The sequence below is a fragment of the Pelophylax lessonae genome, assembly GCF_965119305.1.
Source record: "Pelophylax lessonae genome assembly, chromosome: 2".
Classification (NCBI taxonomy): domain Eukaryota; kingdom Metazoa; phylum Chordata; class Amphibia; order Anura; family Ranidae; genus Pelophylax; species Pelophylax lessonae.
The window spans coordinates 163,546,014-163,571,975 of NC_138769.1; the positions used below are offsets into that span (position 1 = coordinate 163,546,014).

Here is a 25,962-nt window from a genome sequence, read left to right on the forward strand (position 1 = left end):
AGCGATCCTCGAGCCTGGGCAGATTCTCTTTTTGAGAAAAACGACCAGCTTCTCAACTCCTATGCCTTGTTCCTGGCAGAGCTCACTAGCCTATATGATGACCCCAATAGGCAGAGTACTGCTGATCTTCAGTTAAGATCTTTGAAACAAGGAAGGAGGCCTGTGGAAGACTTTGTCGCAGAGTTCAAGAGATGGACCCTTGATTCAGAATGGAATGATGCATCTCTGAAAACCCAATTTAGGCTTGGCCTATCAGAAGCCGTTAAGGACGAGCTCGCCCGAGCGGATCTGCCAAAAACCCTGGATGCATTAATACAACTCAGTATTACCATAGATAGAAGACTACGAGAAAGAAAGGCTGAAAAGATGGGAATGCCATTATCCGTTTCCTCTCGGAGTCTGGCCGTTCCTATGGAGGTAGGAACCATACGCCCACCGCTATCAACTATGGAAAAAGCCAAAAGACGAAATGAAAATCTCTGCTTGTACTGTGCATCCCCGGATCACAAGATAAACGTCTGTCCCCTAGTCAACAAAAAGAAGGGTGAGTGTTCACATGTCTCTCTAGGAGGATTGACAACTTCATTCACTAACCCCTACATTTCTGTTTTTTTGACATTACAGTGGGACCAGAACAGGATTACTACTAAGGCCATGATTGACACAGGATCTTGTGGAAATTATATGGATATATGTTTTGCTGCTTTAAATAAAATTCCTATTATTTCTAAACTCAAACCTGTCTCAGTAAGTCTTATTACCGGTGTTCCGTTATCCTCTGGTCCGATCACCGATCAGACACAAGCACTTCTAGTCACTATTAACGAGTCTCATAGGGAGACTTCTACCTTCGATTTAATACCATCACCCCACTTTCCCATTGTGTTGGGACTTCCCTGGTTGCACACACACCAACCAACCATAGATTGGAAGAAACGGTACTTGACCTTCCCTTCTTGTTATTGCGAGGAAACGTGTAACCTCCCGTTTTCCGGGAAGATTCTGTCTGTGGTGACAGATGAGATTGCACCACTATGTTATCAGGATCTTTCTGAGGTTTTTCTTGAGAAAAATGCTCAAGCATTACCTCCTCATCGAGACTATGATTGTAGCATTGATCTACTCCCAAATAGCAAATTGCCGTTCGGTCATGTTTATCCTCTTTCACAGGATGAACTTGCCCATCTCAAAACCTATTTGGATGAGAACTTGGAAAAAGGTTTTATTAGACCTTCCACTTCTTCCACAGCAGCAGGACTCTTTTTTGTTCGCAATAAAGATTCAAGTCTCAGACCTATCATCGACTACAGGAAATTGAATGCTATCACAATAAAAGATCGCTATCCTCTACCGCTTATCCCTGAGCTCATTGAGCAGGTGCGTGGAGCTACCTATTTTTCAAAATTAGACCTGAAAGGAGCATACAATCTCATTCGAATCCGTGATGGACACGAGTGGAAGACTGCGTTCAGAACTAGATACGGATTGTTCGAATATCTTGTGATGCCATTCGGCCTATGCAATGCCCCTGCAGTTTTCCAATGATTTATAAACGATATTTTTAAAGACTTACTAGATGTCTGTGTTGTGGTATATCTGGACGATATACTTATATATTCACGGACCCTGTCTGAACACATAAGACATGTAAGACTTGTATTATCGAGATTGCTTGCACATAATCTTTATGTGAAGCTGAAGAAATGCTTGTTCCATAAAGATGAGGTACTCTTTCTAGGCTACATCATATCCAAAACAGGAATCGAGATGGACATGAGTAAAATATACTGCATTCAGGATTGGCCTACACCAACTACACGCAAGGCGCTACAGCGATTCCTGGGATTTTCAAATTTCTACAGGAAGTTCATAAAAAACTTTTCTGCTATTGTGAGACCCCTCACACAGCTCACTAGCATAAAAATACCATTTAAATGGTCAGAAGAAGCAAATAAGGCTTTCCACTTGTTAAAGACAAGGTTTACTTCCGCTCCCATATTACGCCATCCAGACCCATCTCTCCAATACATTCTGGAGGTAGATGTGTCAAACCTGGCAGTAGGAGCAATACTCTTCCCAACGACCTACCCCCACTTCACCACTTCATCCAGTCGCCTTTTTTTCTAAATCCCTGAGCAGTCCCGAGATAAATTACCCCGTGGGTGAGAAGGAACTGCTTGCTATAAAATTGGCTCTGGAGAATTGGCGACATTTACTCGAAGGCACCCAATTACCAATAATTATATACACGGACCATAAAAACCTCCAATATCTTCAGACTAGCAAAACTCTCTCGCATCGACAGGTACGATGGTCACTATTCTTTCTAAGGTTTAACTTCCTAGTGACCTACACACCTGCAGATAAGAACAAAAAGGCGGATGCACTATCACGACTAACTGAAGAAAACTACTTTGAAAATCCTTCCGTTCCTATAATACCTCACAAACGCATTATTGGAGTTGTCCGTTCCTTGAAGGAAGAGGTTCTGCATGGTATAAGGTTGGATTCACCCCCACCACAACTAACTACCGATGCAGAAGGCTTCCTCTACTACAACGACAAACTTTACATACCACCTACCCTACGCACCAAGATCTTGGAATTATCGCATGATGTGCCTATGGCAGGACATATGGGTATGACAAAGACTTTCAATTTGATTTCTCGGCAATTCTGGTGGCCTGACATGAAAACATCTATACAAAAATTCGTCTCTTCATGCAATGTCTGTGCCAGGTCCAAAATTGACACTACGAGACCATCCGGTCTACTATGCAGTCTACCAATACCCCAAACTCCATGGGAGGTTCTGTCATTGGACTTCATCGTAGAATTGCCTCCTTCCAAAGGATTTAATAACATCTTGGTGTCAGTGGACCATCTGACAAAGATGGCACATTTCATTGCTATTCGCAGACTACCTTCGTCCAAACAAACGGCAGAACTCCTGATGAAACATGTCTTCTTTTTCTGTTGCCACAGTCCTTGCTGTCCAGGGTCTCCGCTGCCTCCATTGGTTCTATTGCCATTTCAGACCACGCTCCCGTTCTCCTCGACTTGGACCTGCGTTCCCCTGAGCTGTCACAGTGGCAGTGGAGGCTTAATGACACCCTTCTCCAGGATCCTGCTATTCTGGGGGAACTCGGTACGGAATTGAGGAACTTCTTCGCATCCAATGCCACGACTGACAGCTCACCCATGATGGTCTGGGAGGCCCATAAGAGCTATATGCGCGGGGTCCTGATCAAGCTCGGGTCGCGGAGAAAGAAGGAAAGGAGTGCCCAGATGTCTGCCCTCCTGGCGAAAATTGGCAACCTAGAGAGGGTTCACAAACGGTCGCAAGCAATTACTGTCCTCCAGGAGCTCATTGTTCTTCGCGATCAGCTCCGTGATCTGGTCCTCTTCCAGGCCAAGGCCACCCTGGCTAAATGTCGCCGAGCTTTTTATGAGCACGGGGACAAGTGTGGGAAATTACTGGCCAGAGCGCTGCGACAGCAGAGATCTAGGGCGTTTATCCCAGAGATCTCTACCTCTGCTGGCCGTACGGTCCAGTCAACGACGGCCATAGCTGAGGCTTTTCGCCTGTACTATTCCTCCTTGTACAATCTGTCCTCTGACCCCTCGCCGACATCACGTGACGCTAGGATCCGGGAGATTCGATCGTATCTCTCGGCCTCCGGCCTCCCCACCCTTTCTCCGGAGGATGTGGAGGAGTTGGACGCACCTCTACGCTCGGGTGAACTCACTGCAGCCCTGGGGGGCATGCAACCAGGGAAAGCGCCTGGTCCGGATGGGTACACCCTTGCGTACTACAAGTGCTTTGCAGAGGTCCTTTCGCCACATTTTTTATCCGCATACAATGCGGCTGGCGAGTTGGCGACCCTGCCGGTGGATTCCTTGCGCGCTCATATCACCGTCTTAGCCAAGGAGGGCAAAGACCCGCTGCTGTGTGCTAGCTACAGGCCGATTTCCCTTCTAAATATCGACCTGAAACTCTTCACCAAAATCCTAGCTTCCAGACTGGCTCCCCTGCTCCCGAGCTTGATCCACGATGATCAAGTGGGTTTTGTTACTGCCCGGGAGGCTAGGGATAATACCGCCAAGGCTATTGACCTCATCCATTATGCTAATAGCCGCCGAATCCCAATGCTGGTCCTGTCGACGGACGCCGAAAAGGCGTTCGATCGGGTGAACTGGGACTTTCTTCTGGCTACCATGGCACATGTGGGCCTGGGGAGGCGCCAGTTGTCCTGGATCAAGGCCATCTATTCCAGGCCCTCGGCTAGGGTGAAGGTCAATGGGTCTCTTTCGGACTCCCTCGACATAGCAAATGGCACTCGTCAGGGGTGCCCACTTTCGCCGTTGATTTTTGTTCTCGCTCTGGAACCTTTTTTGAGGACTGTGAGGGCAAATGTGGATGTGGCCGGACTATCGGTGAGTGCAAGTGAGTCGCCTAAAGTGGCGGCATACGCGGATGATCTTCTCTTCTTCCTGACGCGACCTCTCACTTCCCTTCCGAATCTCTTGCGGGAATTTCGGGTTTATGAGTCATTGTCGTTTTACAAAATCAACCAATCGAAGTCTGAGGCACTAGCGGTGGGTCTGCCGACTTCTCTGTCGGCTCTACTGAAAGCGGACTTTCCCTTTAAATGGGGCCTGTCTCACATTAAGTACCTGGGGATATCTCTCCCGAGTTGCCCGGAGAAAGTCTTCGACTGTAATTTCCCGCCTCTTTTGACTCGTATGAAGCAGGACCTGGAGGGGTGGCGCCAAGGGACTTTTTCCTGGTTTGGACGTTGCAATATCATTAAGATGAACATCATGCCCCGCCTCTTGTATGTGCTTCAGGCACTGCCCATTAAGGTTCCGTCCTCCTTCCTCAGAAGGGTGAACAGGGTGTTTCGAGAGTTCCTGTGGCGTAGGGGCTCCCCCCGCTTAGCGCTGCGGGTGCTCCGGCTGCCTAAATTGAGTGGGGGAATGGCGATGCCTGACGCAGTCCTCTACTATGAGGCGTGTCATCTTTCTCGCATAGTCGACTGGTACCGCCATGGTCCCATGAAGCAATGGGTCCGACTTGAACGTATGTCCGTACGGACTCCCCTGGAATCCGCTCTCTGGAGCTCGGATCCTGTTCCCAGGGAATTGGATGCCCATCCGACCATAGGATCCACGCTGGCGGTGGGTAGACGCCTGTGCCACAATGGCCAATTGGCGCCCTTTCCTTCGCCTCTCCTCCCAGTGATTGATAACCCGGCCTTCGGGCCCGGGGTAGATCAGCCCGGTTTTAGGTCTTTAAAGACCGCTGGGATTTACCAGGCCCGGCACTTTGTGAGGGATGGGGCTTGGATCTCGCGCTCTCACGTGAATACCACGGCGCCCTTTGCCTCCCTGTCCTTTTGGCAACGGATCCAGCTTATTCATTTTCTACAAGCTCTTCCTTCGGCGTCTCTGTTTTCGAGACGCCTCACATACTTTGAAGATTTGTGCTCTGACACCTCCCCTCTTCGCCACACGGTCTCTCTGGTCTACCGGGCACTGGCCTCACCGGACGAATCTTACCGTCCCCCATTTATTGCCAACTGGGAAAGAGACCTGAATGTATCTTTTACGGACCATCAGGTTGAGAGAATTTTATTTTTCACTTACAAGACCTCCCGCTGCTCGCGGTATCAGGAGGTGGGCTACAAGTGCTTAACCCGCTGGCACTATACCCCAGTTAGACTTCATCGAATGTTTCCGGCCTGCCCGGATGTCTGTTGGCGATGTGGGGAGGAGGTTGGCACCTACCTACACGTTTTCTGGTCATGTTCCAGATTACAATCTTTCTGGTCGGAGGTCTTACGAATTGCTAGGAAATTCACAGACCATTCCCTCACCTTGGACCCGGCCCTCTTCCTCCTTCATCACCATGAATATCCGAGAGCGTCCTATCGGAAATCAATTCTACCACTTCTGTTCACGGCAGCTAAAAGCTGCATCCCTCCGCTCTGGAAGCAGACGCAGCCTCCTACGGTAGCTATGTGGCTCCGCAAGGTTTCTTGCCTCAATGAGATGGAAGATCTAGTAGCCACTGAGCACGGTTCACGAGACAAGTTCCTGAAACGCTGGTTCTACTGGCATGAATTTAAATATACTTCAGAATACACGGAGTTGATTTCCTGCTGATGGTTGATGGGCGGGGGCCGGCCGGCCGCCCCCCACCCCCCTCTTTGGTTCTTCCCTGACCCCTTCCTCTCTCACCCTGGTCCCCTTCCTCCCCCTCTTTCTTTCTTTGTCTACTTTCCATAGCTCCTTCTTCTCTATCTAGGCTATAGACATACTGTCTATAGGTGTTTTCATCCTCTGTACCGTTTCTGGGCATTAGCTATTCTACTACGGGCTCCCTGTAAGGTCGTTCAGTCGGTTTCCAGGAGTAACGCAGTGCGACGCCCCTTTGGGGGAAGTAATGCCAGTGGACCCTCGGGTGTTTGCCGCGGCATTCTGGGGCGCTTAGGGGGGGCCTCCCTTCCCCGGTAGCCGGCCATGAGATGGATGCCGGTGGGGGGGGGGGGTCTACCTGAAGGTGTCCTGAGATTTTCTCTGTTCGCTATTCGGTTCTAGAAGTTTAGACCGTGGGCTTCACGGAGGGTTTACATTCTGTTTCTGATGTGCTCTATGGGCGACTTAGTGTTACGTTAAAAGTTTCGGAATGCTGCCTGTATTGTTTATAATTTGTTATCTGCTCACCACACCTGAAATTTGATTGTACCTGTTGTTGGTATATGGTATGCTTGGATGTTCTCCTTCTAATAAAGAAAAATTTGGAAAAAAGAAACATGTCTTCAGATTACATGGTATCCCAAAAACTCTTTTGTCTGACCGTGGATCCCAATTTATTTCTAAATTCTGGCAAGAACTATGTCACATACTACGGATTGAGCGGAAGCTCACTTCTCCTTACCATCCGCAGACCAACGGACAGACTGAAAGAGTCATCCAATGCATCGAGCAGTATTTACGTTGTTACACTTCTTACCAACAGGATGATTGGTTGGATCTTCTCCCCCTGGCAGAATTTGCCTACAACAACGCAACTCACAGTACAACCAAGCAGAGTCCGTTCTACTTGAACTATGGGTTCCATCCCTCTATTCTCCCTCCACGCATCCTTCCTTCAAATAACCCAGTAGCCTCAGACTATCTTTCCCAAATAAAGGATTCTCTGGGTTTACTAAATACTACCATTGCACACGCTCACAGTCAACAAAAGAAGTACTATGATCTTCGTAGAAGACCTTCTCCACAGTATACTATCGGGGACCTCGTTTGGCTCTCAACAAAAAACTTGAGACTGAAGATCCCTAGCAAAAAGCTTGGACCTCTGTTCTTGGGACCTTTCCCAATCAAGAAACTTATTGGAAAAGGTTGGAAAAGCTGCAGTGCAGCTTACATTGCCAATGGACCTAAAAATCCATCCCATTTGCCATGTGTCGCTACTAAAACCCCATGTTCCGGACCAAGGAATAAGGCCTAATATTCCACCTCCCCCTCCTGTACAAGTTGAAGGTGGAGAAGAATACGAGATAAAAGAGATTCTGGATTCTCGTATCTACAGAAGAAGACTTCAGTACTTGGTTAGATGGAAGAACTATGGGCCCCAAGACGACACCTGGCTAAACACCTCTGACATACATGCCCCTAGATTAATCCGCAATTTTCATGCGAGATACCCAGACAAACCAGCTCCAGAGGCCTTCAGGAGCAGGCCTTAAGGGGGGGGTATTGTAATGTTCCGGTACCTTTGGTACCCTAAATTACACTTTCCACAAGTGTATGCGCCCTACCATTTACTTTTGGAAAGGTGCGCATACACCTTTAAGACTGGAGCTGTCATCACTCAGCGCCGGACTAGATGGCTATTTAAGGCGTCGGTTCTCACTCACATGTGTTCGTTCAAACACCCTTATCTGGATGCTAACCTTGCTTGAAGCTTCCATGCTTGCAAGCTTACTTCGCTGACGGAACCTCGCTGCGCTGATCCCTGTATCCCGCTACTGGATCATCCGACTCTCCTGAACCACCCTTCGGCTGTATCGCTAATAGTGCTAAGTACCCCGCAGGGGAATTCTCTATAAACTTATACTAAGCTTACACTATCTAGCTCTGCATAGTAGAGACTGTTTATCACATCTGCATAAACTAGATTGCTAGCTCTTGAGACTACTGCTACTTTTCTGCACTGGGTTGATCTCTTTTGTATGTCCACCTGCTATTCTATCATCTGCTATCATACAACATTGCTAAACCTTCCTGCATCCATCTGCTACTGTCTCACCTTCAAGTGTCTATCACCTACCACCTCCACTCAACCTATCCCTCAACCTTCATCATTGTGTTACCACATGCATAAAGTCACTCTAAGAACCAGCTTGCTAATTGTGTGTATTTACTGGCTGAAATAAGACCTTCCACACATGATGAGTCATTGAGGTTGGGAATGGTATCTCGGCATATCTCTTACATGACTGCTGACGTGGAACTATTTCTGCAGCTGAAAATCCACACCATATAAAAACGCAGGAGCGTTACACAAAGCCACATTCCTCCTCTGACTCCTCTTCCTCACACTCCTCTTCCAGTGTTGCCGCAGGTCCAGCAATCGATGGTAAGGCTGTTTCTGGTGGTGGTGATGGTGACCACAACTCTTCCTCTTCCTCTTCACGCTCATCTACGGCCTGATCCAGCACTCTTCGCAGGGCACGCTCCAGGAAAAAAACATATGGGATGATGTCGCTGATGGTGCCTTCGGTGCGACTCACTAGGTTTGTCACCTCCTCAAAAGGACGCATGAGCCTACAGGCATTGCGCATGAGCGTCCAGTAACGTGGCAAAAAAATACCCAGCTCCGCAGAGGCTGTCCTAGCACCCCGGTCATACAAATACTCGTTGACCGCTTTTTCTTGTTGGAGCAGGCGGTCGAACATTAGCAGTGTTGAATTCCAACGTGTCGGGCTGTCGCAAATCAAGCGACTCACTGGCATGTTGTTTCGCCGCTGAATATCTGCAAAGTGCGCCATGGCCGTGTAGGAACGCCTGAAATGGCCACACACCTTCCTGGCCTGCTTGAGGACGTCCTGTAAGCCTGGGTACTTCTGCACAAAACGTTGCACAATCAGATTCAACACATGTGCCATGCACGGCACATGTGTCAACTTGCCCAAATTCAATGCCGCCAACAAATTGCTGCCGTTGTCACACACCACTTTGCCGATCTCCAGTTGGTGCGGGGTCAGCCACTGATCCACCTGTGCGTTCAGGGCGGACAGTAGTGCTGGTCCGGTGTGACTCTCTGCTTTCAGGCAAGTCAACCCCAAGACAGCGTGACACTGTCGTATCCGGCATGTGGAATAGCCCCTGGGGAGCTGGGGGGGTGCAGTTGGTGTGGAGCAAGACGCAACAGCAGAAGAGGACTCAGCCGAGGAGGTTAGCAAAGAGGATGGAGTAGGAGGAGTAGAGGAGGTGGCAGCAGGCCTGCCTGCAAGTCGTGGCGGTGTCACCAACTCCTCTGCAGCAGAGCCACGCATTCCATGCTTGGCAGCCGCCAGCAGGTTTACCCAATGCGCAGTGTAAGTTATATACCTGCCCTGACCGTGCTTTGCAGACCAGCTATCAGTGGTCAGATGGACCCTTGCCCCAACACTGTGTGCCAGACGGGACATGATTTCCTTTTCCACAATAGAGTACAGGTTGGGGATTGCCTTTTGTGAAAAATAATTTCGGCCGGGTACCTTCCACTGCGGTGTCCCAATAGCGACAAATTTTTTGAAGGCCTCAGACTCCACCAGCTTGTATGGTAAAAGCTGGCGGGCTAAGAGTTCCGACAAGCCAGCTGTCAGACGCCGGGCAAGGGGGTAACTCTGTGAGATTGACTTCTTACGCTCAAACATTTCCTTGACAGACACCTGACTGTGGGCAGGTGAGCAGGAACTGCTGAAGGTGAGAGGCGGAGGGGCGGGTTGTTGATAGGGGGCATGGAGGACAGCAGTGGTTGACGTGGCTGAAGATGCTGGACCAGGAGGAGGATGGTGGCTTTCAGTTTGTGTGCTGCTTTTACTCATGTGTTGATCCCATAGGCGTTTGTGATGTGAGATCATGTGCCTTCGCAAAGCAGTTGTACCTAGGTGGGTGTTGGACTTCCCACGACTCAGTTTCTTTTGGCACAGGTTACAAATGGCATCGCTGATATCAGAGGCAGACACACAAAAAAAAATGCCACACTGCTGCGCTTTGCAAGGACGGCATTCTGGTGGTGGCAACAGCTTGCGTTGATTGGCGTGCTGTCTGGCTGACCCCGGGTGCCGAATCTACATGCTGTCTGACTGCGCCACTAGCTCCTTGCGATGATCTCCTCCCCCTGCTTCCAACTCGTCTCCTCCTCCTCTCTGTCTCCCCATCTGAACTTTCCCCCTCTTCTTCTGCTCTTCGAGCAGGCACCCAGGTGACATCCACAGACACATTGTCATCATCAGCCGCTTCACTTGACAACTCAGCAAAGGCAGCAGCAGCAGGTGCTGATATCGCTGATATCAGAGGCAGACACACAAAAAAAATGCCACACTGCTGAGCTTTGCAAGGACGGCATTCTGGTGGTGGCAACAGCTTGCGTTGATTGGCGTGCTGTCTGGCTGACCCCGGGTGCCGAATCTACATGCTGTCTGACTGCGCCACTAGCTCCTTGCGATGATCTCCTCCCCCTGCTTCCAACTCGTCTCCTCCTCCTCTCTGCCTCCCCATCTGAACTTTCCCCCTCTTCTTCTGCTCTTCGAGCAGGCACCCAGGTGACATCCACAGACACATCGTCATCATCAGCCGCTTCACTTGACAACTCAGCAAAGGCAGCAGCAGCAGGTGCTGATATCGCTGATATCAGAGGCAGACACACAAAAAAAATGCCACACTGCTGAGCTTTGCAAGGACGGCATTCTGGTGGTGGCAACAGCTTGCGTTGATTGGCGTGCTGTCTGGCTGACCCCGGGTGCCGAATCTACATGCTGTCTGACTGCGCCACTAGCTCCTTGCGATGACCTCCTTCCCCTGCTTCCAACTCGTCTCCTCCTCCTCTCTGTCTCCCCATCTGAACTTTCCCCCTCTTCTTCTGCTCTTCGAGCAGGCACCCAGGTGACATCCACAGACACATCGTCATCATCAGCCGCTTCACTTGACAACTCAGCAAAGGCAGCAGCAGCAGGTACAACATCATCATCATCACAATGTACGTCCATGTGTATAATGCTGCCTGACTGAGACATATCCCCGTTATCTACATCCTCTGGCACTAATAGTTGCACATCACTTATTTCTTCCAACTGATGTGAAAATAACTCCTCTGATGGATCAAGTGAAGCGGCTGTGGTGCTAGTGTTGGTGGTGGTGCCGGCGGGCTGGCGAGTGGTAAATTGAGAGGTGCCCGAAGCTGAGCTGGAGGAGGATGGTACATTAAGGTTCCGAGCGGAAGCTGTAGATGATTGGGTGTCTGGGTGTAAGCCAGTCAACTATGGCCTCAGAATTTTTTGAGTTCAGGGTCTTTGGTGGCCTCTGAACACTGGGCATTATTCTAGGGCCTAAGGAAATCACAGCACCACGACCACGACGGCCCTTGCGGGGTGGCCTGCCACTGCCTGTCATTTTTTTTAATGTGTTGTTACTGTTGTACTATGAGTGCAAGCTGCTGTGCCACCTTATATATCAGTGGTGGGTGGGCAGTGGCACAGTACACTCTCTGTGGACCTGACAGCAGTCACTGGCACCCAGGCAACTGCAATTTAAAAAATATATATATTTTTTTTTACTTTGCAAGCTGCTGTGCCACCTTATATATCAGTGGTGGGTGGGCAGTGGCACAGTACACTCTCTGTGGACCTGACAGCAGCCACTGGCACCCAGGCAACTGCAATTTAAAAAATATATATATTTTTTTTTACTTTGCAAGCTGCTGTGCCACCTTATATATCAGTGGTGGGTGGGCAGTGGCACAGTACACTCTCTGTGGACCTGACAGCAGTCACTGGCACCCAGGCAACTGCAATTTAAAAAATATATATATATTTTTTTACTTTGCAAGCTGCTGTGCCACCTTATATATCAGTGGTGGGTGGGCAGTGGCACAGTACACTCTCTGTGGACCTGACAGCAGTCACTGGCACCCAGGCAACTGCAATTTAAAAAAATATATATTTTTTTTTACTTTGCAAGCTGCTGTGCCACCTTATATATCAGTGGTGGGTGGGCAGTGGCACAGTACACTCTCTGTGGACCTGACAGCAGTCACTGGCACCCAGGCAACTGCAATTTAAAAAAAATATATATATTTTTTTACTTTGCAAGCTGCTGTGCCACCTTATATATCAGTGGTGGGTGGGCAGTGGCACAGTACACTCTCTGTGGACCTGACAGCAGTCACTGGCACCCAGGCAACTGCAATTTAAAAAAATATATATTTTTTTTTACTTTGCAAGCTGCTGTGCCACCTTATATATCAGTGGTGGGTGGGCACACAGAGGCACTGCAGTGGGCACAGTACACTCTGTGGACCTGACAGTCACTGGCAGCCCAGGCAACTGCAATAATAAAAAATATTTTTTTTTTCAATTTATTGCAACAAGATGCTGTGCCACCGTATATATATCAGTGGTGGGCAGTGCACTGCAGTGGGTACAGTGCACTCTGTGGACCTGACACAGCACTCACTGCAATTATGACAGAGGAAAAAAAAAAATGCCAGGTACTGTGCCTGTGCCACCCGAAATGAGTGTGGTGTGCACACAGTACAGTCTGTGGTAGGTCTGTGGCCTCTCACACACAGCGGGCAGGCAACTGCAGTCACAGTGTACAATATATATATATAGAAAATATATATATATAGAAAAAACTCTATTACCTTACCAGCCCTTAAAAGGGCTTTTGGGGACGCTAAATATATATGTATATATATAAATAAAAAAAAAAAAACCTCAATTACCAGCCCTTAAAAGGGCTTTTGGGGACACTAGATAGATAGATAGATAGATATATATATATAAGAAGAAACAACTCAATTACCAGCCCTTAAAAGGGCTTTTGGGGACGCTAGATATATATATATATATATATATATATATATATATATATATATATATATAAAAATTACACAAATACCAGCCCTTAGAAGGGATTTTTGGGGTGCTGTCCTTACAGCAGTAGTGGACCAAGAACACTGCAAGACCAGGAACACTGACTAACTGTCCCTAGCTTAACAGCAGCAGCAGCAGCAGCTCTCTCCCTACTCTCACTACACACACTGCTTCAGAATGATCTAAGATGGATGCTGCCCTTGCTTATTTATAGGAGGTGGGAGGGTGTGGGAGGGAGGTATGCTGATTGGCTGGAAATGTGTCTGCTGACTGTGAGGTTCAGGGTCAAAGTTTGCCTCAATGATGTATTATGGGGGGCGGACCGAACATTGCATATGTTCGCCCGCAGCGGCGAACGCGAACATGCGAAGTTCGCCGGGAACTGTTCGCCGGCGAACAGTTCTATACATCTCTACCCACAACTGGGTAGGCTCAGGGCGCAGTGCTCTGCGCCCCGAGCCCAACCTTTTTTGAAGCCTATTAGAGGCTCTGGCTCTAATCACGTGCTTAAAAAAAAACCCCATTGGAATCCATGCGTCCGGCGCCCTGCATGTAGATTAGGGGGCCAGACGCATAAATAGGGGGGCGGCTCCCCTGCACCCCCAATGCACCCCCAATGCACCGGCCACCACTGTACGGGACCCTGAAAAACCAATCACTGCCTTCAGGTTTTCTAAGGACGTAACTTGCTCATTTTACTTCCTCACTACCTATCTCAGTTTCGGAGGCCATGAACCCCCCCCCAAATGACCCCATTTTGGAAAGTAGACACTCCAAGCTATTTGCTGAGAGGCATTTTGAGTTCATGGAATATTTTATATTTTGCCACAAGTTTTGGAAAAATTACACATTTTTTTTTTTTGTCATCACTTAAATGATATATTGCTCAAACATTCCATAGCTATATGTGAAATGACACCTCAAAATACATTCTGCTGCTTCTCCTGAGTATGGGGATACCACATGCGAGAGACTTTTTGGCAGTCTAGCCACGTACAGGAACCCAAAAACCAATCACTGCCTTTAGGCTTCCTAAGGGCGTAAATTGTTGATTTCACTCCTCACTACCTATCGGAGGCCATGAAATGCCAAGATAGCACAAAACCCACCCAAGTTAACCCTTTTTGGAAAGTATACACCCTAAGGTATTTGCTAAGAGGCATGGTGAGCATTTTGAAGATCTTATTTGTTTTGGAAAATGAAGAAAGAAAAGAAAAATGTATGTTTTTTTTTTTTTTTTTTAATTTTAAAACTTTGTGACTAAAAGCGAGAGCTGCAAAATACTCAACATGCTTTTCAGGAAATAGCTTAGGGTGTCTCCTTTCCGAAAAAGGGTAATTTGGGGGGGGGGGGGTTTGTGCCATCTTGGCATTTCATGGGCTCTGACACTGTGATAGGTAGTGAGGAGTGAAATCAACAATTTAGGCCATTAGAAAGCCTGAAGGCAGTGATTGGTTTTTCGGGGTCCTGTACATGGCTAAAACTGCCAAAAAGTATCCCTATACTCAGGAGAAGCAGGAGAATGTATTTTGGGGTGTAATTCCACATATACCCATGCCATGTGTGTGCAATCTATCATTTCAATTACAACTTTGTGTAAGAAAAAAAATGTTTTTATTTTTTGTCATTTTTCAAACATAAAAAGATGTAAATAATCAATGGGCTCAACATGCCTCTCAGGAAATTCCTTAGGGTGCCTACTTTCCAAAAAGGGGTCATTTGGGGGGGGGGGGGGTTGTACTACCCTGCCATTTTAGAACTTCAAGAAATGAGACAGGCAGTCAGAAGGTAAAAGCTGTGTTAATTCTAGTATATACACCATAGTTTGTAGACGCTATAACTTTTGCGCAAACCAATAAATATACACTTAATGAGATTTTTTTTTTTTTTATCAAAGACATGTAGCTAAATACATGTTGGCCTAAATGTATGACAAAAATTAAGCTTATTGGATATTTTTTTATAAGCAAAAGTAGAAAATGTAAATTTTTTCTCAAAATTTTTGGTCTTTTTTCTCAAAAAAATAAAAACTGTAGAGGTGATCAAATACCACCAGAAGAAAGCTCTATTTGTGGGGATAAATTTATATAAATGTTGTTTGAATACAGCATTTCATGACTGCTCAATTACCAGGTAAAATCACGCAGTGCCAAATTGCAAAAAATGGCCCAGTCATTAAGGGGGTAAAACCTTCTGATCCTTAAGTGGTTAAGGAAGTTATTGACAAAAAGGGTCGGGAGTGGAGGGACAGAGAAATCCCCCCAGGAATGGTTGCAATGAGAGGCTCACTGGGATTACGGTGCAAACAGAGTAACTTTATTAGTGAAGATGTGCATACATGAATAAAATAAATAATCAATCAGTAAAACAAGTGTGGGGGCTCATCAGGAGAACTAATTGACTCTGTGGACCCCTATGGGTGTCAAGATCGTATAGACAGCAAATAGAACACGTGTAGGTCCCCGCCCATCCAATCCCAAAATAGCACTGTTTAGGACGAGCTTAGTGTGATAAGTCGGGACAAGCCGACCTGTGAATCACTCTAGAAGCCCGAGCAACTGTGCTTGTGGCCAAAAGGAAGACTCATAAGGAGCCCTATGGAGAAGGCGCCTGGGTATGCCCAAGAAGAGTGAGAAGCATGTTAAAGAGGTCATTCAAAGAGTGACTAAATGACATCAAGGGTAATCAGTACATCACAGACAGAGGGCAAAGTGCGGCAACTTAATCTCATAAAATGTCATACAACAAGGGCAAAATTCCTATAATATGAGTTTCATAGTATAGCTAGAAGCCTCCAAAGAAAACCGGGCCCCCATGGGGCAGTTCATGGCTACCGGTGCCGGAGGGATCGTGGCTGAGCAGCCAAAATGCTTAAACAGCAAGTGGTGGTATATGGTGGAGTGTGTTGGAGGGATCCTGGCTTAAACAGCCATACAGCTTAAACAGCAGTGGGAGGAGGATATGTCTCCAAAGTGGGATCCCCCGTGTTGGGCAAAAAAGGGAACTATAAACTAGTTCCAAGTAATGGCTGATCGCCAAAGATCTATTCCTACTGACTGGTTATCCAGGGTATGGCAAAACTGGAACAATGGGGGAAAGTATCGAAGTCAATCTGTATCGGGGGAGTCCCGATCGGACCATTGGCTGGGGTTGCTAGAGGTTCCGGGGATATGGTGTAGCGACCTTACTCAATAAGGGATCCAGGTATGGATGTATGTAAAGGTATATATAGGTCTTACCAGGGATCACCCGTACTCATCCGTGGATTCAGGGATGTCCGTGCCGAACCCCGCACTCAGGTCAGTGTCAGAAAGAACATACGTCGGTAATGAGTTGTCCAGTGGTCCGTTGGACTTGTTGTTGCCATAGACGTTAAAGTCTTCACCGTCAGAGGGGCTGTAGGGGCCAGCTCGATTCTGTATCCGGGCGGAATCCTGGAGCTGCTTCCGGGTCGCGGTGAAGAGTTAGCCGCCAGTCAGTATAGATCTCTGCAGGGACGAAGGGTGGGCGGGGCGTCAACGTGTGATGTCGACGCGTTTCGCGTGCTTACGCACGCTTCCTCAGGACGTCATCACGTTCTCCGGGGTACATTTTTATAGGCTGTGTCCGTAGGAATCCCAATCAACAATTAGGTGCTCCCGGAGACTTTCAGACTGGGGCCATCTGGTGGTAAAGATGTAGTACTACCACTGCATTATCATTGTAATGTATTGCAAGTTCCGTTCCCGATGTCGGCCAGATACGACCATGTAAAAGCCTGGCGATAACAAGTAGTAAAAGAGGGGAAAGGGGTGCCTCCCCCATTACCTTGCAAGAAAGGGGGGGGGGAAAGGGCAAGCAAAGTTCTCATGTCACTGGGCCAAGGTCTATGTAACTTTAGCTCCTGCTTGGCAATAGCTGAGGTAAAGATGGACCATACATTGTACAAATAAAACGGAAAAAATGAATGAGAACATAATCCCATAAATAGACCGGCATGTACTGGGTTACAACTCACGTGCAGAGCATGGCCATCTTTTTAGGGTGTAAGATTGTGCACTCTGCTCTATGGTTCGTTGGGAAGATGGATATATAGTTATATCATAGGTATATTTCCAAGGGGCACAGAAATCATGGAAAATAAGTGGGAATTAGGGCATATCCCTTAGCTGGGGGGGGGGGGGGAGGAAAAGAAAGAGGAACAAAAGATAACTAAAATGGGGGGAGATTTTTAATCGGAATTATTGAAGGGCCATTGGCTCAATTGTGAAGATATGGTGGATGGAGGTCATGTTTAGGGGTCCAGAAAGATCTTAAGGCTTAGCTCATTATTAAGTCCATATGGCGTGAGTGTGGAAAGCCGAAAGATCCAGGCTTTTTCCTCTCTAAGGAGTACCTTGTCAAAGTCCCCCCTCCGGGGTGAAATATTGAGGGCCCAGAATCCCTTGACTTTCAGGCCCCTAGTATTCCCTCCGTGAAATTCCTGAAAATGTTGTGCGAGTGGAGTGTCCTCCTTTAGCCTTATGCTTTTTAGGTGTTCCCCTATCCTAATTCTTAAAGTCCTCTTAGTTTTGCCTATATAGTGTTTGCCACACGGGCATGTGATTTGGTATAGGAGTTTCGAGGTACTGCAGTTGATGAAGGAGGTTATCTTGAATTTTTTCCTTCCTGTTGAGTCAAAAAAGACTGAGCTTTTTTCCACGTATTTGCATATGTGGCAGTGTCCACATGGGTACATACCCTTAAATTTGGGTAGATCTGATAACCAGTTATCATGAGATTGAGTTTTAGTGAACTCTGAGTGTACCAGGTGGTCACTCAGGTTTTTAGCTCTCTTGGCTACCAGGAGTGGTCTTGGACCCACAATCTTTTTCAGTCTCTCCGTATTTTGTAGCACGTGCCAGTGTCGTTCTAGGATGTTGCGTACCTCACCCCATTGGGTACCATATGTAGTTATTAGTCTCGGTGGTGCCAACGTTTGCTCATTAGTTCTGGGGTTAGATGTAAGGAGTTGGTCACGTGTTCTTTGGCCAGCTTGTTTTTTGGCTCTCCGGAGAGTACGGTGGGAGTATCCACATTCTCTGAAGTGTTGGTAGAGTTCTTTTGCCTCTTGAACGTATTTACTGTATTTAGTGCAGTTACGTTTTAGTCTAATGAATTGACCAACAGGGATACCTTTCTTCAGGGCGGTAGGATGTAAACTATCGGCTCTGAGAAGAGTATTTGCAGCCGTTTGTTTCCTGAAGGTGGAGGTGACTAATCTTCCGTTTTCCAGATTTATTTTTAGGTCAAGAAAAGAGATACATTTCTTATTCCAAGTGTAGGTTAAGTGGATATTTCGGGGATTATTATTAAGTTCAATCATGAACTCATGGAGCTGATTAACTGTGCCCTTCCAGACCAGTAGCACATCGTCTATGTACCTAAGCCATGTGAGTGCATGGCTCTGGTACATAGACGAGGCATAAACCGTTTCTTCCTCCCACAACCCCAAGTGCAGACATGCATATGAGGGGGCCCAGGGTGCCCCCATGGCTGTGCCTCTGATTTGTTGGTAATATTTACCAGCAAACTGAAAGAAATTGTGGGACAGTGCGAAATCCAAGATGTCCACAAGGAATTCGTTTTGTGCTGCACAGTAGGGGAATTTTTTCTCAAGAAAATGATGGGTGGCTAACATGCCCCAGGCATTCGGGATGGAAGTGTATAGGGACTCCACGTCTATTCCTACCAAGATGACTTCCTCTTCAAAATGTAGGTCCCTGGTTTTGTTCAAAACGTCACCGGTATCCCTAACATAAGAAGGTAGGTCACAGACTAACTCCTTAATGAGGCAGTCAAGATATTTCCCCACTTTCTCCAAGGGGCCCCCCACTGCTGAGACTATAGGTCTCCCAGGGGGGTCCTGTAAGTTCGTATGAATTTTTGGAATTATATAGAAAGTGGGGGTATTGTAGTCAGAGACCTTAAGAAATTTTAGCTCCTTATTTGTGATAAGGCATGCCTCTCTAGCATACCTAAGTTTTTCATTCAGTTCAATCTGAACTTTGGGGAAGGGGGTCTCCCTGAGTTTATTATAGGTTGATTGATCTGATAAAAGTCTGTTTGCTTCCTTTTCATAGGAAGCCTCGGAGATCAGGACCACATTGCCGCCCTTGTCACTCTTTTTGATTACTAGTCCCTTGGCTTCCTTAATCTCTTTTAGAGCAGATCTCTCATCACAAGTGAGGTTGTCAGGAAAAGACCATTCCCAGCAGATCTTTTTCAGGTCTTCTTCAACCAGTGTAGCAAAAACATTTAGCCACTTGTTATTTCTAAACTTGGGCATTGTGGTGGATCGTATGTAAATGTTGGCCTTCCTAATATCTGGAACTACATCTAGGGGTTCATCATCGCTGGACTCATTTTCATCAAGTAATGATGTCAAAATTTCAATGGCCTCTTGGTCATTTGGTTCTCGCTCTGGTTACGTCTGTTGAGTGAAGTAGTCTATAGTAGATTTTCCTTAGGAAAAGACAAAGGTCTTTGTATACTTCGAAGTGGTCCATATTGTTCGCTGGTGAGAAAGAGAGTCCCTTCTCCAGTAGATCAATATGTCTCTGGTCTAGGGGGAAGTCAGACAGATTGATCACTTTTTGGTCTTTGGAATTGGTAGGGGGTGCCAGAGAAGGGACTGGGTTAGAATTTACACTTGAAATGGGATTCAAGGGCAGGTCAACAGGGATCGGGGTGTTCTTTTGTTGTGGTCTTATCTCTGCTTCCCCGATCGTGTTCTCCGTTCCCTTGTCTCCATTCTTTCTCCTCCCCCTGCGTCTCCTCTTCCTCTTCCTCTTCCCCCTGTCCTTTTGACTGTCTTTTTTAGAATACCTTTTGTAGCCACAGGGGGATTGTTGGACTCCCCCTGAGTGTCCTGTTCTAAAAAAGTTACCGACCTCTCATCATCATCACTTTCCGAGAAAGTCGATTCGTTCCAGGATCTGCTTCTTCGTGTATTACCCCGTCTGCGAGACCTGCTTCTCCTAGAGGTAAGATCAAAAATTTCCCCAGTTTCCCAGTCTCCTAGATCTCTCTGGAATTTGGACTGCTTCGTACTGCGTAGGTTTTTTTGTACCTTCTCAATTTCTTTTTTTAGGTATTGATTCTGTTGTTCGAATTCCTCCAGATCTTTTAGTGGTTCCAGTTTTTCTGTCGTGAGTTTAATCTCCTGTTCTAGATCGGCCAGCTGGATTTTCTCCTCCTCTATAATGAGTTTCATTACATCAAGTCCATGCTGTATACAGACCGTTTTCCATTTCTGTAAGAATCTGTCCGTATGTAAGTGTGTTGCTGGTATCACTCTTTCCCTCAGGCCTCTCGGGATGATGCCCTGTTCAACATATGATTCAAGGGAAAGTATATCCCATTTTCTGTTAAGTGACTTAACTAATAATTTCTTATGTTCCTTGAATTGTACTTTGAGGTTCTCCCCAATAGTTTCTTCAGGTGTCAGATTTTTCCCAAAAGTGGCCCTGATCTCTGCATCAAAGTTGTCCCCCAGTACAAATGCCATCATAAACTACAAATATGCAATAAAACAAAAACCGCCAGGTGATAAAAAGACAATGAGAACACGTCAAGACCCGGAAAAAGGGTCCACAGAGTCAGAGCATCTTCACAGGTATGTGCTAATAACCGCTGGCTAATCTCAGTCGAAGTAGATTCATCAGGAATCAAATGGGCGTGGCAGAAAAGACATGTAAAAAACTGAGTAGCCAAGAAGGTGTTCTCAAGCCAGACTAAATTAGTCGGCGAGAATCAAATTGGACACGTACCACACGGTCGGGTGGGACCGGGAACCTAGCGCAACCTAGGAAGCATAGACAAAAAGGGTCGGGAGTGGAGGGACAGGGAAATCCCCCCAGGAATGGTTGCAATGAGAGGCTCACTGGGATTACGGTGCAAACAGAGTAACTTTATTAGTGAAGATGTGCATACATGAATAAAATAAATAAGGAAGTTATTGCACCTGCTTGCCCTACCACTTTTTGTTTGTAGACCTGGCTCCAGAGTGGTAACGTCTCTTTTTTCTTTCTCTGAGGGCACGTTACTAGTGATTTTTTTTTTCGCAACACCTGGGTTACTGCAATCTCTAAGTGCTTGGCACCGAGGCATCACCCCTCCCGCTTAATTGCTACGGAGGTTGGGATTACCCCTCTGGGGAAATATTTCACAGGCATGGTAAATCACAAGTGCAAAGTAAGGGGGTTGGATGGGCTTGTTAATTCAGGTTCAGCATCTAGCTCCTTGGGGGGGGGGGGGGCTAGGGGTAGAACATCTGACTCCCTGCCTTCTGCTGGTAGTTCAGCCAGTCTATCAACCACACCAGCTTCCTCTTTTCTTTCTATAGAGGAATTTTCAGCCGCAATGTCAAATTTCATGGGCAGATTTTTTGACCTTATGGAGGCCATAGAGAGCAGGGGTTACAGCCATGCCACTTTGACTTCCCCTCCTGAATTGGTCTTGGACAGACACAGTGCCAGAGAAAGAGGTGATAGATGGGGAGGACCCTTTGCTTTCTAAGCAGGATGATGCACCTGTTACTGATATTTCTCCTAAACTGAAGGAAACCATTGCCCTGCCCTTTGATTTTGTATGCTTTCCTTTAGCATTGAAGCAATGAGAGTCTGCTCACCCTAAAGTATCCGGTATGGGGTCTCTCAAATTTTCAAAACCGGCTAAGAGCTTACAAGTCCACTCACTGATGGAACCTGTCCTGTATAGAGACTGACCTCACCTGGAGAACTTTTTTTTCTCCTCCCAAACATTTCACATTATCATATTCAGCAAAATTTCCTTGGGAAATTGGCTCTTCTTGTAGTTGATCCTGCTATTTCTTGCCTTAACAAGACCTTTATGGTCGCTGTGGAGTAAAAACCTGTGTTCAAATACCCAGTAGATAAAAGGTTAGAGGCCTACCTTAAAAAGGACAAAGAAAATCAAAAGTCAGCAGCTACAAATACTGTAGTACTGACTTTTAATATAAGGACACTTACCTGTCCAGGGATCCAGTGATATCAGCACCCCGAGCTGATCCTTCAATAGGCTTTGGGTGCATTCTCTAAGGTAAACCGGCAGTAAAGCCTTCAAGCTTCAAAGCCAGTTTCCTACTGTGCATGAACAAGTCGAGCTGTGCTTTCTGAATAGTCCCGCCATCTTCTAGGACCTGTGTGTGTTTGTGTCCCAGAAGGCAGCAGGAAAAAGGAGGAGGGGCTGGACATACTCTGAGATTGCAGTGGGGATCTTACCCAGAAGTGGGAGCGGGTACCTGTCTAAACCAAAAAGTGCCAAATGTGGCAGTGGAGTGGAGGAAGGTGCGGACAAGCGGAGCTTCCCATTTTGGGTGGAGCTTGGCTTTAAGGATATCTTTTTGTTGGAGTATCTGCCATGCAACTCATGGTTATGTCTATGGAAGTGTGTCAGACCATTGCTGTCTAGACTAGGCATATGACCTGGAACCCTGATTCCATCGTTTTGGATTCCTCTATCCATAGATACTTGGGCTTTTACCCTACAGCCTTCTGCTACTGCATGAATGGCTTGGCAGATATATTTTGACAAATGTATAAGAAGAGTCTCCTCTCTATCAACATACACAGGATTCTCTGCGTATGTGGATAAAGAAAAGACTATGTTTTTATGCTGCCCCTATTGCTAGCTTTAAAACAAAAGCCAGCTGGGAGTGGGACCGGCTTAGAGGGGGAATTTTATGCAGCCTTCTTTTTTTGTCAAGTGTTCAATCACCTGAAGATAGCTGAATAAGCAATAACAATTAAAGAGCCTGTGTCTCGTCCTGTACTTTGTTGGCCTTGACTTTGATTTGTGAAACCATGTTACAATGGATCCAAACCCTTTATTAAGGACCCCTCTATCACAAGGAAAAACCCTCATGCTTTGGAGCTTTTTGAACAAATCTTTGGAGACGTGTTCGGATGTCCAAACAATTAAACTTGTTTGTCGTGTGTAACTGCCTATTCAAATGTGTAGGGCACTTCGGGTATGATTCACCCAAAGAAGCATCTGATTTACTTGCCCTTTGAGAGAAGGAATCTGTTTGAACTTACACTTGACATTCATTCACAATGCTATGGGTGGACAAATTGTACACCTTCCTTAATGCAGGAGATCTGTGGATGGGGTGGAGGAACCCAGGAACCCCAAACTTTATCTACTGATACAGTAGTACAGGGATTCCCAAACTACGGTCCTGCAGTTGTTCAAGAACTACAATTCCAATCATGCCTAGTCATGTATGTGAATGTCAGTGTTTTACAATGCCTCATGGAATGTGTAGTTCTGCAACAGCTGCAGGGCCGTAGTTTGGGAATCCCTTCAGTAGTACATTATAGCTGACCAAAGTCTTCCTCCTACTCAAGCCACTGATCTTGAATCCAGATGCCACAGATTTGGAAGCAAGAAGTACTGTTCTATCTGATAACCCGTCTGCATGATGGTGTGCCACCACTATGACATGTGGGGACCTGCTTGTTTTTTCTACAGCACTCCCCAGAAATTATGTACCCTGTTTACAGCACTGCCCTTTATGTCTACCCTAGTGCCTATTCCTGGCATTCCCATTGCCGAACACTAAATAGACCTTCCCGGAAACATAACTTTTGTTTTTTTCATCGGTCTCTTTTAGTTTATATCTAGCTGATCCTAAATAATTTAGCATGCTATGTAATGTGTAATCATTTTAAATACCTCTACATTTTATTTGGAGCAACATGTGACAGATTTGTGCAGTTAGCATTGTCCTTTATAACATTTTGCAAATTTTTATGATGATAATGTTGGTTCTGTGATCCATGTTACAAATCCTTTGTCTTTTCTACCAGATACATATGATGCTGTTATTATAGTAGGAGCTCTGAGTGAAGGACAGGTCCCCGTGTCTGTGGTTTTGGAGCTGCTTCGTGTCACTAAACCTGGTAAGAACAAATGTATTATTGTAACCATAAAAGGGCTGACAAAAACAAATGCACACCAGTCCATTTTTGTACAAATGAAAGCTGGTAAAATCTGTAATGGGGCACAGAAGTAATATAAATAAAAAGGTTTCTAGTTTGACCCTTTTTGTTTTTTTGTTTTATCTGTCTATGTTGCTTTTGGAGTTCTTCTCGTTTCCTGTTTGCTCAAATGTCACTAACAGGACAGTGGGGGTAAAACTAGCTAATAGAGCCCCAAAAAAATCTGACTGAGTTTCTTACCCTTTCCCATTTGTTTTCAAGGAAGTGACGGTAAGTATATTTAACACATAGGGGGAACTTAAAAAAACTGGAGCCGCCAGTATGGCAACCAAACAGCTGTTATCTTCAGCTTTTTCAGTTAGGCTTTGAAAATGAAAGACAGAAGCTGATTGGGTTGCCATGCACAGCGGCTCCAGATTCTGGCTGCCCCAGTTTTAATAAATTTCTCCCAATATACTTTCTGTGTTTAAGGTATAGTAAACTCTATAACCACAAAGTTCTGTTATAGTTGTATGTTGTACAAAAGCACACCTAGTGGATACATAATTTTTCACACCCTGCTTGTAAAAAACATTAGGTAGTGAATATTATTGCTCATAATTCTAGTATGTGTTGGAAGCACTGTGCTAGCAATTGGCTAGTTTCAATATATTAGCCAAAACGTTAAAGTAAAAATTCATTTTTTTACACATTGCAGCAAATGTCTAACCTTTTATTAGTATTAGTACTGTATATTGCCTTCCTGCCATGTCTGCAGTTATGCAAGCTTGTTGGTAAAAACTGAACCCTAGGTTTGAATTACTAGCTGGGTATAGCTAGTAATGCCCAAGGTACCTGCCATTCCACCCAAATTTATATAGGTGGGACATGCTGGGTAAGTCAGCCCCTGGCCTTTTATGCCTTGGATACTCCAGCAGTGAAGTCTCCTTGCCTTAATTGCTACTTTTGCCTGTTCTAACTCCCGTTCCATTCTCCATAACATAGGATATTTTAAAAAATCCAACAAGAGAGTGAGAACCCCTAATATTGGCCACAGCAGGCCAGGAATCCAGGTACAGATATACCACTGCCACCAAATCCCCAAGAGATCTCTAACATTTCTGGTTGTTTTACCTCTTCAGCTTCTACTAAAAACTGAAACAGTGGTTTTGGATAGAGTAGCACTTTAAAAATAATGCTGAGAACTCACAGCCGTCCATTAGAATATTATCTTTACTACCATACTTCATTGTGAAAGGACTAATTAAATATAAGTACTGGTTTGCTGGTGTACATTATCATACCTTGCATCTTACTGTCTTCATTCATTAGAAATATTTTGTCTCTTGATTATCGTGTTTTTCTTGTTGTGTCTAGGTGGTTTGGTATGCCTAACCACTCGCAGTAACGTCTCTAACTTGATGTACAAAGCTAACCTAGAGGAAACCATGTCTAATATGGAAAGCAAAGGACACTGGGAACAGATCTCTGTAAAGGAAGTGGAGCAGTGGGAAAAAGCTGTATCAGAAAAAGAACTCTCCTCAAAATCTGATTACATACCTGGTGTCATATATATTTACAGAAAAAAATGAAGACCTTTGATATGACATAGATTTTAAATAGCATTATGTAGACAATTATGTATATTTTTGTAATATAATTCATTTTATAAATATATTCGGACAGTCAGCAGATTTTGAATGTTCAACATCTAGAGAGATTTACATAAATTTCATTTTTTAGGTCTTTCTTTGGATTGGAATTATTGTGAGATTTGGTAAATAAATTGTAAATTCTGTCTAAAGGCTGTGCTTTTTGTGTTGTGTCTTTTCTTTTTTTTAAAGAAA

The 25,962-nt window shown here is 45.8% G+C and overlaps 1 protein-coding gene across 2 annotated transcripts in view; it reads left to right on the top strand.

Moving 5' to 3' along the window:
• METTL27 (methyltransferase like 27) overlaps window positions 1-25,760 on the top strand; it is a 115,278-nt gene extending 89,518 nt beyond the window's left edge. Inside the window, exons 4-5 of one of the 2 annotated variants that reach the window (XM_082245086.1) lie at window positions 24,005-24,097; window positions 25,493-25,760. In XM_082245086.1, the coding sequence (XP_082101212.1) occupies window positions 24,005-24,097; window positions 25,493-25,707 (308 nt within the window). In that variant the 3' untranslated portion in view covers window positions 25,708-25,760. The remainder of the gene's footprint in view (window positions 1-24,004; window positions 24,098-25,492) is intronic. The other variant, XM_082245085.1, reaches the window with a different exon arrangement.
• Window positions 25,761-25,962: the final 202 nt, after the last annotated feature.